Consider the following 12,057-nt stretch of genomic DNA (forward strand, 5'->3'; position numbering starts at 1 on the left):
AGTTAATTAGCTGTAGTATTTCACATTATTTATCACAATTGATTAACTAAATGATCCTAATTTTTATTGATTTTATACAAATCTTGATCTTTATGGAGTCATTTATAACATGACTAGTTTCGATCATAAGCATGACGTTCTCTAAATCGATAACAAAGAATTTTGAGTAAAGATTTGTAATGATTCCTTACAAGCCAAGTATTTTTTGAGAAAAAAACAAAGTCAAGGAACAATGATGGGTATGAAACTTGAAAGAGCATCGACAGCTCCATAAGTGACGAGAGAGAATTAGACAAAGCCCCTTCCCACCGGCGCCTTTCGTGGCCACTATTTTTCTACTTCGGTAAAGCGGGGGCCACACACAAACGTTTGCAGTTTGGTTTTGAGCATCCCATAGTTGTAACCCAAAAACACAACAAAACAAAAGAACATGCCGGAGAGAGAGTTCCACTCAATTTTCATACTTGATTATTTTTTCACACTTATTTTTATTATTTTTATTTGTTATGTTGAAGGGAATGCAACATCGTACTCTGTAACTTATTTTGAAACGCAACGATAGTGGTTTTATTATAATATTAAGAAGTGATACAAATATTAAATAGGTTATTCGAGATAACATTAAAGAAATCATCAATCTAAAGTCTTGAAATTATGCCCGAGAATAAGTAAAAGAACACATCTAAGTCTTAAAATCATCCACATCCAAATTTAGAGGATTGAGATGACACTCTAAAGCCCGAGAAACTCCATTCCTAATAAAAAGGTCAAACACTTTGTAAATTAGCATTTGAGAACTTCTACACGCAAAGCCTTGCATATGAGGAACATGATGACACTCTTTGATAACGAGCAACACCGACCATGAAGAGAACTGAAAATGAAACCAATTGGTGTTGATACTAACATGAATTTTGTGCCCAACACTATCATGAAGATACCACGACCCAAAAGGAGCCGATAACGCACCAACACAAAATTAAAATATTCACAAAGAAAGACTCACAAAAACCCTCACCGAGGAGGTACTTATTGACAAAAACACTAAGACGAAGAATAGATAAACAACAATCCATAAGAAGATAAATAAGGGAGGCTAGAAAAATGGGGAGAGGGATTGCCACCGGCCCCAAGTCGGTTCAAGGAACCGACTACTATGGAGTTTGTAGATTTAGGATTTTGTAAGAGGAGATACCTCGATAACATTTATAAACATTTTCAACCACTTAATAAATTTTACATTCATGCTTTGGTTTAATTTTCATTTTTGGGAATTGTACAAGTGATGTTAGGTCACACAATGAGTCAGTCACTAACTAAGTATCAAACTTATCACAAATGTAATAAGTTCTCATCATCTATTTGATTCGAACATAAAACCTTTTATTTTATAAAAGAAAAAAAAATATTACTGAACTGTAGTACTTGTCAGGCAGATAAAGTATTGGACATGAGATATTTATTGTGAGAAATACTGTTTATGCATGTGGGCAGGATAAGAGAGACTAGAGAGTGGTGGGTGGATGGCATTAACAAGAATGTGTTTTATTTAATGCACTCTGCAATTTCCTCCACCTACAAATTAGGAAAACAAACATTTCAAATCCTTTAGAAATATTTAACACGAATAGCATCTCCGTCCAATTCTTACACCTTTCGGTTCGATTCAAATAATCAACCAAAAAACCGATAACTTTATAATCTTGATGTAAAAAAAAGCGATAACTTTATAATTACTCGAACGACAAATTCTTTTCATTAAATCAACTCGTATTAAGGTTGGTAAATTGCGCAAACTATATTCTTATTCCGTTTGACATAAAAGTGATGCCAATTTCAAATAAGCTTCTCTTCGATTTAGAAAGAGAGAAAAAATAATCATAATTTATGGATCCGATGAATGATTTTGAAATTACAAACCGGCGCTGCTCACTAAGATCTCATCACTAATTTCACGTAGGAGTAGGACCCACTCGCATCAAGTCAAGTGGGACCTTCACCGAATTACCCCATACAAATATCTACCGTCAAAACATGATTGCGGGTCCCACTGGTTATGTCGTGAACGGTTCAGATGAAGAGGAGGAAGAGGAGCCTCTCAAAGCAGCTCCTTGATATCCATGTCCTCCTTCTGCTGTGTTCTTCTGCCTCTGCCTCTCCCTCTCTCTCTAAACATAAAACATCCCTTCCCCTCCACTAAATGCCGCACCACACACACACACCCCCTACATACATTCTCTCCTCCTCCTCCCATCCCCATTTCTTTCTCTCCTCTCTCTCTCTCTCTCTCTCTCTCTCTCTCTCTCTCTCTCTCTCTAGAATAATAGCTCCAGTTGATTGCAGCAATGGCAGGTGCTGAGCAGGAAGAGGAACTGATATATTTTTGAAGATTGATTCGCACTTGCAAATTAAAAGGTAAGCAACATATGATTTGTTTAAGCTTTTAAGTGCTGTCTTAACAATTATAATCAAGAACTGTTGATAAAGGTTGAAGCCTTGTCCAATAGTTTTCGGATTATTTATTTAATTATTTGGTAATTTCTGTGTAAATGCAGGGATCTAACAGACTAACCCTGTATATTCTAACTTAAGCTTTTCAATCAGTTCGATAAAATATTACATAGGTTTTGTGGAAAAGTGACGTTTTCCAAAAGCACTTTCTGCATCTTTTTAAGATTTGGCAGTCATCGCAATAATCACTTCCTTTGTAAAGGTCTTTTTTTGGGTCCTAAATTGCTTTTGAAGTTCCTGAAAAGGGCTGTTGAGTTGAGTGTTTGCCCACAAAAACGAAGCTTCATTTGAATCGCCAGAGAATAATTGCACTTGTGGAGCTAACAGTCAAAGACATGGATACTCACTCACACGTCTTTCCTTGCTTCTAAACAATTTTGAAAAAAAAAAAAATATAAAAATATTTATAGTTTGTTCGTGAATCAAGTTGGTTCAGAGGAGCAATTTGTGCGTACAAGTACAACTATGGATAACTTCCTTTTTTTTTTTTTTTGTAAATTATATAGTAATTTAGAGTGTGTGCCGTTATCGGCACGTTAAAAATTCACTGTGCAATCCAAATTTCTATATTACAAAAAAAATTACACTTACGAAATGTATGTAATATTTTTGTTAGAATGCCAATAACAACGCTGCTTAAAATATCATATGAAAAAAAAAAAATAGATGTGTATGGTAAAAATATGAAAGAGAAGAAAATGAGTGTGAACAGGAAAGGGCGAAAATTTCACACTGCCTTGACTTTTACAACTTGTCATTAGCTAATTAGCTTGGTAGATGTGGAGTGTGGACTTATGGTGTTTTTGCACATGGCTTGCAGGCACAGTGGGTTTTTATTTTATTTTATTTTTGTATTTATCTGTATATTTAATATCTTCTCTAAGCAGCTACTGCTTAAGCGAGCTTAGATAAGTGATTAAAATATACACTTGGTCATACATGCGCATGTTAGTGAAGTGAGATTAAGACCCTAAGGCAATCATTAACATTTTCCCTTTAAGAAATGCATTATTTATTTCGATTTTTACAATATAATGTACACTAATACGTATTCGTAATCTTAATTGTTCCTTAGGTTTTATTGCTTGAGTACAATACCCCCAACCGCAAAAAGATCAAAAGGGGCAAAAATAAACAAGGATGAGGCGAAGACTTGCTTGTTGCACCCGCGACCGGGAGATTAGCATCGACTTTGACGACCAAGAGAGTAAGTGCTTTTCAAACCTTTTTTTTCTTCTCTCCTACAAGTTGGATCACTTGTGTTTCCACGATACAAACCTCACTTGAAATGGACGGTGCAAGTTTGTCAAATGCTTGTCAAGTCGCTACATTAGCGGCGCATAAATTATCTTGGACAATCAAATTTGCTAAATAGTCGTAACATAATTGATTAGTGAAAAAAAGTGATGAAGCGATATTCTAATCTATTTCGGTTACAAATTATTTAAAATTTTCGGTGATTTAAGTTGAATGGTCACCTTTAGTAGGTGGAATATGATAAAAAAGTAGCGCAATTTTGGCCACTTTAGGGTTTTCAGGTTTCATATCAAATGCACCCCCTACCTACCACATTGGTGCAGACTGCAGGGTCACTCCAGAGCTTTTATTTTAGAGGGAATTTGAATCCTATCCGGATATTCAATTTTTTATTTGTTCATCGTATATCGTGCAGTAAAATATTATTTAAAATTTAAATACAAACAATACCTAATGAAAGTCGGCCGTACGATGTATGATGAACGGATAGGATATTAGGATCCTCATAAAGAGCATCTGGAGAGGATCCTCACCCATTTTAAAGTAGTGCTATTTACACACTTATTTTTATCTCATACACACTTTGCCAATTTTTGTCCATTTATTTTTTTCAATTCATTCAATCCGACTACTGAAAATTTAGAGGAGTTTAAGATAGTATGTGAACAGCGCCACCCTTATTTTATTGTACTTTTATGGGATGGGAAATGCAAACTTGGACTTGTTTTTCTTTTGGAAGATTATATTCACACATCCCAAATTACTTCTCTCACACATTTTTAATTTTTTAATATTTTTTATCAAGCGTTAGTAGTTTGTAAAAAATATTAAAAAATTAAAAAGATGAGGGAGAAGTAAATTGGGTGTGTGGATATAATCTCTCTTTCTTTTTCACCATATTGCAAGGCTAGGTTTGAATCCAGGGGAGGGGAGGGGTCCCAATGTGCATTTTGCTTGCCATGCATCCTCTGCTGTCTGCATTTATATGTTCTGACTAGAAAATTTATGGTACTATTGGAAGATTTAATATTTTGTTCCAGAAAGGGAGAGTAAGTTACTGTCATTCAGCGTCTTAGAATCTTAATTAATAATGCAATATTACGTATATAAAAACTTAAAATTAAAATTGGTTTATTAGATTAAGATGCTACAGTAATGATGAACTTGCTTCATGTCCGTCATTTTTGCCGGAGAAGACCAAATGCAATTTCACTAGATCAACCAAATCGAATTGTAGGATGTTTGGTAGGTATAAAAGATAAAAGTTAGGTACTAAATTGCCCGAATTTGTAGGGCAATAGGTATTGTAAGTGGGCCGGACTTGTGGGTCCACGCACCTTTATACGTCCAGACCACATGGGGCTCTATCTCATAATTTGAACCGTTCGGCTTTGTTTTAGCGTGGAAAGTAAGAATCTTCCTTCTTTGTTTTTTGTTTTAAAAAAATTTATTTCTTGAATTTGCAAAAAGGGAGATGTACCAAATAGAGTGACTGATTTATCAAACATTCTGTTTGAAAGTGCTTATAAAATAATTAAAATTGTTTTTAACTTGTTCAAAATGTTTCCGGTCATGTTTGGTATAAAATGTTAGAAGTGTTTATGAGTTCAAAATAGCACTTGAAGTGCACTTGAAGAAGCTCCTGTTGTGGTGCGCTTCTTTCAAAAAGCACCTCAAGTGCTCTTCTAGATAACACTTGCATTTTTATTAAGAATTTCAATGTACTTGTAAAAAAAGTAAGTAACTTGTAACTCAGTTGATTAAAAATTTAAAATATTCAGCCTTGCGTCCAACATCTCATTATTTGATTTAGAATATAGATTAGTGGACCCGCACCGTATGGAAGCGTCATTTTAATTGGAAACACTCCTTATATGAGACAATGAAGTGAGTGGGTGGTGGAGCGCAATAAAGCCATTGTCTTTGTCTGCAAGACTTTTCAATTAAAAAAGTTCAATGATTTCCTTCTAATTTTTGCATGTATGCTTTAGTCATGTGTTTCATATCAGATTCAAATCTTAACCACCACACAATGTAATCGTTAACGTTTGATGAGTTTTTTGGCGTGCCAATAATAATTTGATTGTTAAATTGAACGAAAAACGCTTTTTCCCCTGGAAAAGATCCTTTTGCTTGATCCAATTTGAACTGAGCGAGGAAGCTTCTGCTTTCAATTCAAATCTGTATTTTTAGTAGGAAAAAAATGAACAATGATCATGGGATCAAACAATAACACTATGCCACTGCTTGTTTTTAGTGCTCACATCTCACTCTCTCTCCTGCTAAAGAGGGACTTAGGCAGAACGGGTTCACCGTCACTATAGTGTTCAGAGCCAATAATAGGAGGACAGATTTGACTGATTATGTCTTTTCCTCGACACGGCGTATAAATTATCTTGTGTGTTTTTACTTGAAGTTCTCTGTGACAGTTTGGTAACAGTCCAATTACATTGCTGCCTTGCTGCAAGGATTAAAGTTTATATGGGATGATTCATCTGATATCTGTCTAAAAGTAGAAATGACGAGATTAAACTTGCGCGTTTCAGGGATAATGACATACAATGGACTTGAAAATTGCATTCTCAGCAGTCAATCTTTTGAAAATGAAAGCAGAACAAGTAGAGGAGATGGCTTTATAACTGACTCACTGGACGATGATGCATCAACCTGTTCTTCAGGAAAGGATGCTTCTGGATCTTTCTCGTCAAAATGGATGACGGTGAACAAGGATGAACAAAGTCTTGATGAATGGGATCACTTGGACAGACCCCAGCATTTCTATGTTAACCAAAAACCTGATTATCCGCTTCAGAACTCAGATGTCGAGGCAATGAAAGAAAAATTTGCAAAGCTGTTATTGGGTGAAGATGTCACCGGAGGGAACAAGGGCCTCAGCACTGCACTTGCACTGTCAAATGCCATTACAAACCTAGCAGGTTTGCTTTAAATTTGCTTCTCACCATGGCACATTACGTTACCATATTGCCTGCACCATGTAGCCGGTAAGATTGGCATTATTCATGAACAGCCAACTACTCGTATGATCATATAAGAAGATTTGGAACTAGTAGCATAAACTATTTTTGTAACCGTTAGACATTGCATTCATTACACTGATATCAATATAAAAATGCACTTGCAGCAACGATTTTTGGAGAACTGTGGAAACTCGAACCACTACCTGAAGAGAGGAAAAACAAATGGCGACGAGAAATGGACTGGTTTCTTACACCTACAAACTATATGGTTGAGCTGGTTCCTGCCAAGCAAAATGGTGCAAATGGTAGAACACTAGAGGTACGTTTCAATTAAGTTGGTTTGTATTGACTATACAAATGTAATTCAGGGTAATGAGATTGGTGTGTGATTCTTAATGCTGCAGATTATGACCCCAAAAGCCCGTGCAGACATACACATGAATCTTCCAGCACTTAAGAAGTTGGACTCCATGCTTATTGTGGGTGGTCTCTTCATTGCCAACGATAACCATGGAAAATTTACTTGGTTCTTTTTGCTTTTCACTTTAACTAATAACTTTTGTTCGCCTTATTAATCTTCAATTTATCAGGACACACTTGAGGCAATGGTCGATACTGAGTTTTGGTATGCAGAAGGAGGTAGCCGGGCAGAAGGGAGGAACAAAATGACATGTCAGAGCAAGAGATGGTGGCTACCAACACCCCAAGTACCAGCTACTGGGCTCTCTGATACAGCTAAAAGGAAATTGCTTAGTCATGGAAGGATAGTGCATCAAGTATTCAAGGCTGCCAGATCTATCAACGAAAGTGTGCTGCTTGAAATGCCTGTGCCAACCATTATCAGGGATGCACTTCCGAAGGTAATACAGCCTTTTTTTTTGTTTCATAGCATTCTTAATCATTGATTACATAGACAATTTAAAATCAAATCCTTGTAACTTCATCACGTGCTTGATGATTATACGTCTAAATGTTCAATACATCATTGATAATTAATTATATTTCTTTTGATGTATTTAGTCTGGAAAAGCAAGCCTTAGCGAGGAACTGAACAAGGTCTTGACTGCTGAAACAAACTCAGCTGAGGAAATGCTCAATTCACTCAATCTAAAATCCGAGCACAATGCCCTTGAGGTCATTAACAGGCTGGAAGCTGCTGTATTCTCTTGGAAAGAAAGAATCGCAGAACAAGCGAGCAGTAAATCTCCTGCTCGAACATCTTGGTCCTTCATTAAGGACCCTTTATCTGAGATTGATAAGATGGAGTCACTATTGGATCAAGCCGAAGTACTAATACAGCAGCTGAAGACCAAATACCCCAACCTTCCCCAAACTTTTCTAGATGTTACAAAAATCCAATACGGCAAGGTAAGCTTCGTAAGTATATCCGTTCAATTCCAAGAAAAGCTTGAGTTTATCTGCCTATTGCTTCAAAGTTCAAACTATATATAAGCTTCTTGATATTTATTTTGTGGAGTTTCAATACACAAACAGCTTCCATTTGAAAACCGACATTTACCATATGAACGTTGATAAACTTGTTCAGATACTTGGAAAAGTGGGATGTAGATTTTGGTGATCACCTTCCTTTACTTTACAGGATATTGGTCATTCAATTCTGGAAGCATATTCACGAGTACTTGGAAACTTGGCATTCAGCATACTGTCCAGAGTAGGAGATGTTTTGCAAGAAGATGCTTTACACAATCCCGACTCATGTACAGAATCATGTTACTTTCCGGGGACTAGTCTCAGCTGTAACTCAAACAGTTACTCATTCATTGATGGCAACAGTGGGGTTCCCCAGCATTCTGATTCTACTTTGGGTAGCATCGTTTTAGAATTTTCATATAATGTAGCAAAAGGTAGCCCTGTGACTGCAACACCAAGCCGATCACGTGTATGGTGCATTGGTAGAGAGGCTTGTGTAAGTGTTTCCCCTACAAACTCCCCTTGATGAAAATGTATGGGAGCAGCAGAAACTCTTATTGTAAATGGTTATCATTATATTTAATGCAGTACTACAAATCTCAATTTAGCCACTCTCTGAGTAGTATAACACACCATTGCTTATGTGCATCCAGTCGGTAGAAAAAATTTGGCACAAAATTAGCCCGGCCACACACACACTAACTAAAATTGCAGATCACGTAAAAAAAAAATCGAACTTTTAGAAATTTGGCATAAAATCTAGAACAATGGATCCATCACAGTTATTAATGCACTTTTTGTAGCAGAGAGAATCAAGTGTGCCTTCTAATGACGGAAAGCACTTATTCTGGCAGAGAGATTCAAGTCTACCTTCTAATGACGGAAAGCACTTATTCTAGCGGAGAGATTCAAGTCCACCTTATAATGACGGAAAATTCTGTTTATGCCCAATTTTCGTCTCTGGACACTACTTTTGTCCCAAGGTCATAGCCTCGGCCACCTTCTTGAAAGCAGGCCTAGATGAAATGTCCTCCCACCAAGCCTTAACGTGAGGACGTTCATTCACCAACGACGCCCACGGAGTCTTCATGAAGTAGTAAGTGTAGGGAAGGTGGTGGAGATCAGCAAGGCTGTAGAAATCACCAGCCAGGTACTTGGTGCTACTCAGCCTGGCCTCGTACACGTCCAGAACTTTCGCGAGCTTCTCCAAGTTGGCGTCGATGACGGCCTGATCCGGTGTTTGTCCGCGCATGGGGACGATGATATGTTGGAAGACAATGGGAGAGATTGCAGGGTGGAAACTCTGGGACTCCACTTCTGTCCAGACCTTGACCAGAGCTGCCTCATTGAGGTTGTTGTGCCTGATCAGATCAACACCATTTTCCTTGAATTTCTCAGCCACATATGCAGTGATAGCTCTTGACTCTGCCATATAATTATAAACAAATGTTCCAAATGAGTATCATAAAAAGGTAACAAATGGTTCGAAACACGCACCAAATAATTCCGGATTAAATCCAAAACATTAAATATTATTACTTACGGAGTAGCATTTTAGTAAATATTTATGTGAATTAAAAACAATGAAAAGTATCAAAATTTGAAAACAAATACACATGTGATGAGGCTAACTTTATATGTTTAGCCTTGTAATTGAGGCTCATGTGTTAAGAATTAACGGAGAATTGACGAAACTTTTAATTTTGGGCTTAACAAACATTGTTACATAATTTAAGATGCCTTTTTTTATTTATTTTTATATATAGTGAGATTTAAAAAATTATGATATAGAGGTAAGTTCAAATTTTCTTCAAAAAGTTAAAATTTGATAATTATAAAAATAATTAAACATCAGCAAGGGATGGGTTTCAGGAGACTTAAAAATAATTAAAAAGTTTCGCATGCAAAAATGGTTATAAAATAATTCTAATTTAAAAAATAGGACTAACATTTCCACTGTTGTTTCAACTTAAAGAGTTCCAAATTGATACAAGAAGTGTTGAGAATCAATGTCAAGCCCAAAACCATAAGTAATCCACAACCCAATCTAAAGTCCAAGTTCATATCTAGTTTGATGATGTAATTGCTTACAATTGCAATGTTAGGTATGGTTGAGTGGAAAAAATTAGGTGCAATTAATGGGTTTTGTGTGGTTGTAAATAATCTTAGTTTAATTAAGTGTGTGGTGTAGCTTTCATTTGGTTTGCTATAAATACCCAAGTCCCCAAGCATTGTATATCATCGAAGGAAAAACAAAGCCTAGAGCTAAATAAGAAAAGTTTTGCTAATTAGTTTGTTTTGTGAGTTTTCTTTAAGAGTTTGCTCTATTTTCTTCTTCTTAGGATCATTAGAGTTATCTTAGATACTCTTCTTATTCAACACATACATAATTTAAGATGCCTTTTTTTATTTTTTTTTATATATAGTGAGATTTAAAAAATTATGATATAGAGGTAAGTTCAAATTTTCTTCAAAAAGTTAAAATTTGATAATTATAAAAATAATTAAACATCAGCAAGGGATGGGTTTCAGGAGACTTGATGATCTTAATTTGTGAAACGTTTTGTTTATCAAAATATTTCAAAAACTGGTAGAAAATCACCATGGACGTTGCCCGATGAGTGACGTATATTGAAAAACCAAAAAATAAATAAATATAGAAAATCAAACATTCGATATTGGAGGAGGAATCGTGATGCTAATCAAATTCATAAATATGATGCAATTGCCAGAGAAATGTGAGGTTTGAAAATAATTACATTAAAAAATTGTAAAAGAGAGGTGCATATATATTTGTAAAACCGGATCTGAAAGGAGAAATTAAGGGAGAGAAAATTATGGAAAACCGGATCTGAAGGAGAAATTAGGGGAGAGAAAATTATGGGGTAACCATTGATACATACGTTAGAGAAAACAACGAAGAATATTTACCAAAAAGAGTGAGATCACCATCTTCGAGCACTGGAATCTGTCCAAAGGGCTGCAGAATTGTAACGAAAACGTGATCAGAAATATAAATATGTACATATGTTACGATTAAAAGATTGATTCGATCGATCCAACGGATCGATCAATTGACGAAGAATATAAAGAATTTGATAATTAAACATATAATTGATTAGTTACATTTTTGGCGAGGAAATGGGGCTGCTTGTGTTCTCCTGCAAGAAGGTTAACAGGGAGGAGCTCAAAATCAATGCCTTTTTCATGGAGAATGGTTAAGACACGAGATGTGCATGTCGAGAGAGCAAGACCATGCACTTTCACGCCCATTTTCTCTTTCTCTTTCTTGTGTGTAATAGAAAATGGAGATATGAAGATGAGAAGTAAGAGGGAGGCCCTAGTTATATATAGGATAAATTATACAAAATTAACTCAACTATAGGTCGAATTATAATCTCATACCTCATATTTTAAATATCATAATTTTATACCTCATTTTATATATCAACTTATGAATTCATTGCAATGTCAGATCTCCATTAAATTTTTTGTTAATTTAGCTATTGAATGATAACGTGTCAGAAGCTAGACCCACTCTTTCGTCAACTGGAATAAAAAAATAATTAATTCTTAATAAATTAAGAATTTTTTATTTAACAATTAAAATTAATTAAAAAAGAAAAAAATTGTTCTTCTTCGGTTCTCTCTCTGTACGGTTTTTTCCCAAAAACAATCCATTCCTTAAAAACCAGAGGGAAGTGGAATCAAAACCCCAGAAAACGCATGAAAACCAGCGGGACTTCGAGATCGGAAAACCCCTCGAAAAATGGAAAATTCGGTCGGTCTACGGTAAAGATGAATTTCTCCTCATTCGAAATCGAAAATCTTCAAATTCAAAACGGTTGATAAGTTTTTGGAAAAAAAAAAAAAAAAAAAA

General features: G+C 35.6%; 2 protein-coding genes across 3 annotated transcripts; one reads left to right on the forward strand and one right to left on the reverse strand.

Moving 5' to 3' along the window:
- The first annotated feature begins 1,789 nt into the window (after window positions 1–1,789).
- Window positions 1,790–8,788, forward strand: ROPGEF14 (RHO guanyl-nucleotide exchange factor 14). 2 transcript variants are annotated; one of them, XM_068449893.2, is made up of 8 exons: window positions 1,790–2,415; window positions 3,587–3,718; window positions 6,315–6,704; window positions 6,911–7,065; window positions 7,151–7,225; window positions 7,337–7,606; window positions 7,767–8,114; window positions 8,347–8,788. In XM_068449893.2, exons 2-8 carry the CDS (start codon window positions 3,652–3,654, stop codon window positions 8,701–8,703), a joined length of 1,662 nt encoding a protein of 553 aa, XP_068305994.2. In that variant the 5' UTR covers window positions 1,790–2,415; window positions 3,587–3,651; the 3' UTR covers window positions 8,704–8,788. The 2 variants fall into 2 exon arrangements, with proteins under 2 accessions (XP_068305994.2, XP_088552212.1); XM_088696086.1 differs by having other exon boundaries at window positions 2,131–2,415; window positions 7,767–8,123.
- A 111-nt stretch (window positions 8,789–8,899) lies between these two features.
- On the reverse strand, window positions 8,900–11,500 carry LOC137710770 (glutathione S-transferase F13). Its single transcript, XM_068449894.2, has 3 exons — window positions 11,304–11,500; window positions 11,109–11,157; window positions 8,900–9,602 (listed from the first exon to the last, which is right to left on the reverse strand). Exons 1-3 carry the CDS (start codon window positions 11,448–11,450, stop codon window positions 9,145–9,147), a joined length of 654 nt encoding a protein of 217 aa, XP_068305995.2. The 5' UTR covers window positions 11,451–11,500; the 3' UTR covers window positions 8,900–9,144.
- Between the last annotated feature and the right edge of the window lie 557 nt (window positions 11,501–12,057).

Source organism: Pyrus communis, chromosome 6 (genome assembly GCF_041283825.1).
Source record: "Pyrus communis isolate YQ-2024b chromosome 6, ASM4128382v1, whole genome shotgun sequence".
In the NCBI taxonomy this organism is placed as follows: Eukaryota; Viridiplantae; Streptophyta; class Magnoliopsida; order Rosales; family Rosaceae; genus Pyrus; species Pyrus communis.

Excerpts from the sequence above, each read along its gene's own strand:
- ROPGEF14 (XM_088696086.1), top strand. The coding sequence starts at position 3,652 with ATGAGGCGAAGACTTGCTTGTTGCACCCGCGACCGGGAGATTAGCATC. Across the intron at positions 3,719-6,314 it reads CGACTTTGACGACCAAGAGA|GGATAATGACATACAATGGA; the intron begins GTAAGTGCTTTT and ends TGCGCGTTTCAG. Across the intron at positions 8,124-8,346 it reads AATACGGCAAGGTAAGCTTC|GATATTGGTCATTCAATTCT; the intron begins GTAAGTATATCC and ends TTTACTTTACAG.
- LOC137710770 (XM_068449894.2), bottom strand. The coding sequence starts at position 11,450 with ATGGGCGTGAAAGTGCATGGTCTTGCTCTCTCGACATGCACATCTCGT. Across the intron at positions 11,158-11,303 it reads CCCATTTCCTCGCCAAAAAT|CCCTTTGGACAGATTCCAGT; the intron begins GTAACTAATCAA and ends ACAATTCTGCAG. Across the intron at positions 9,603-11,108 it reads TGGTGATCTCACTCTTTTTG|AGTCAAGAGCTATCACTGCA; the intron begins GTAAATATTCTT and ends ATTATATGGCAG.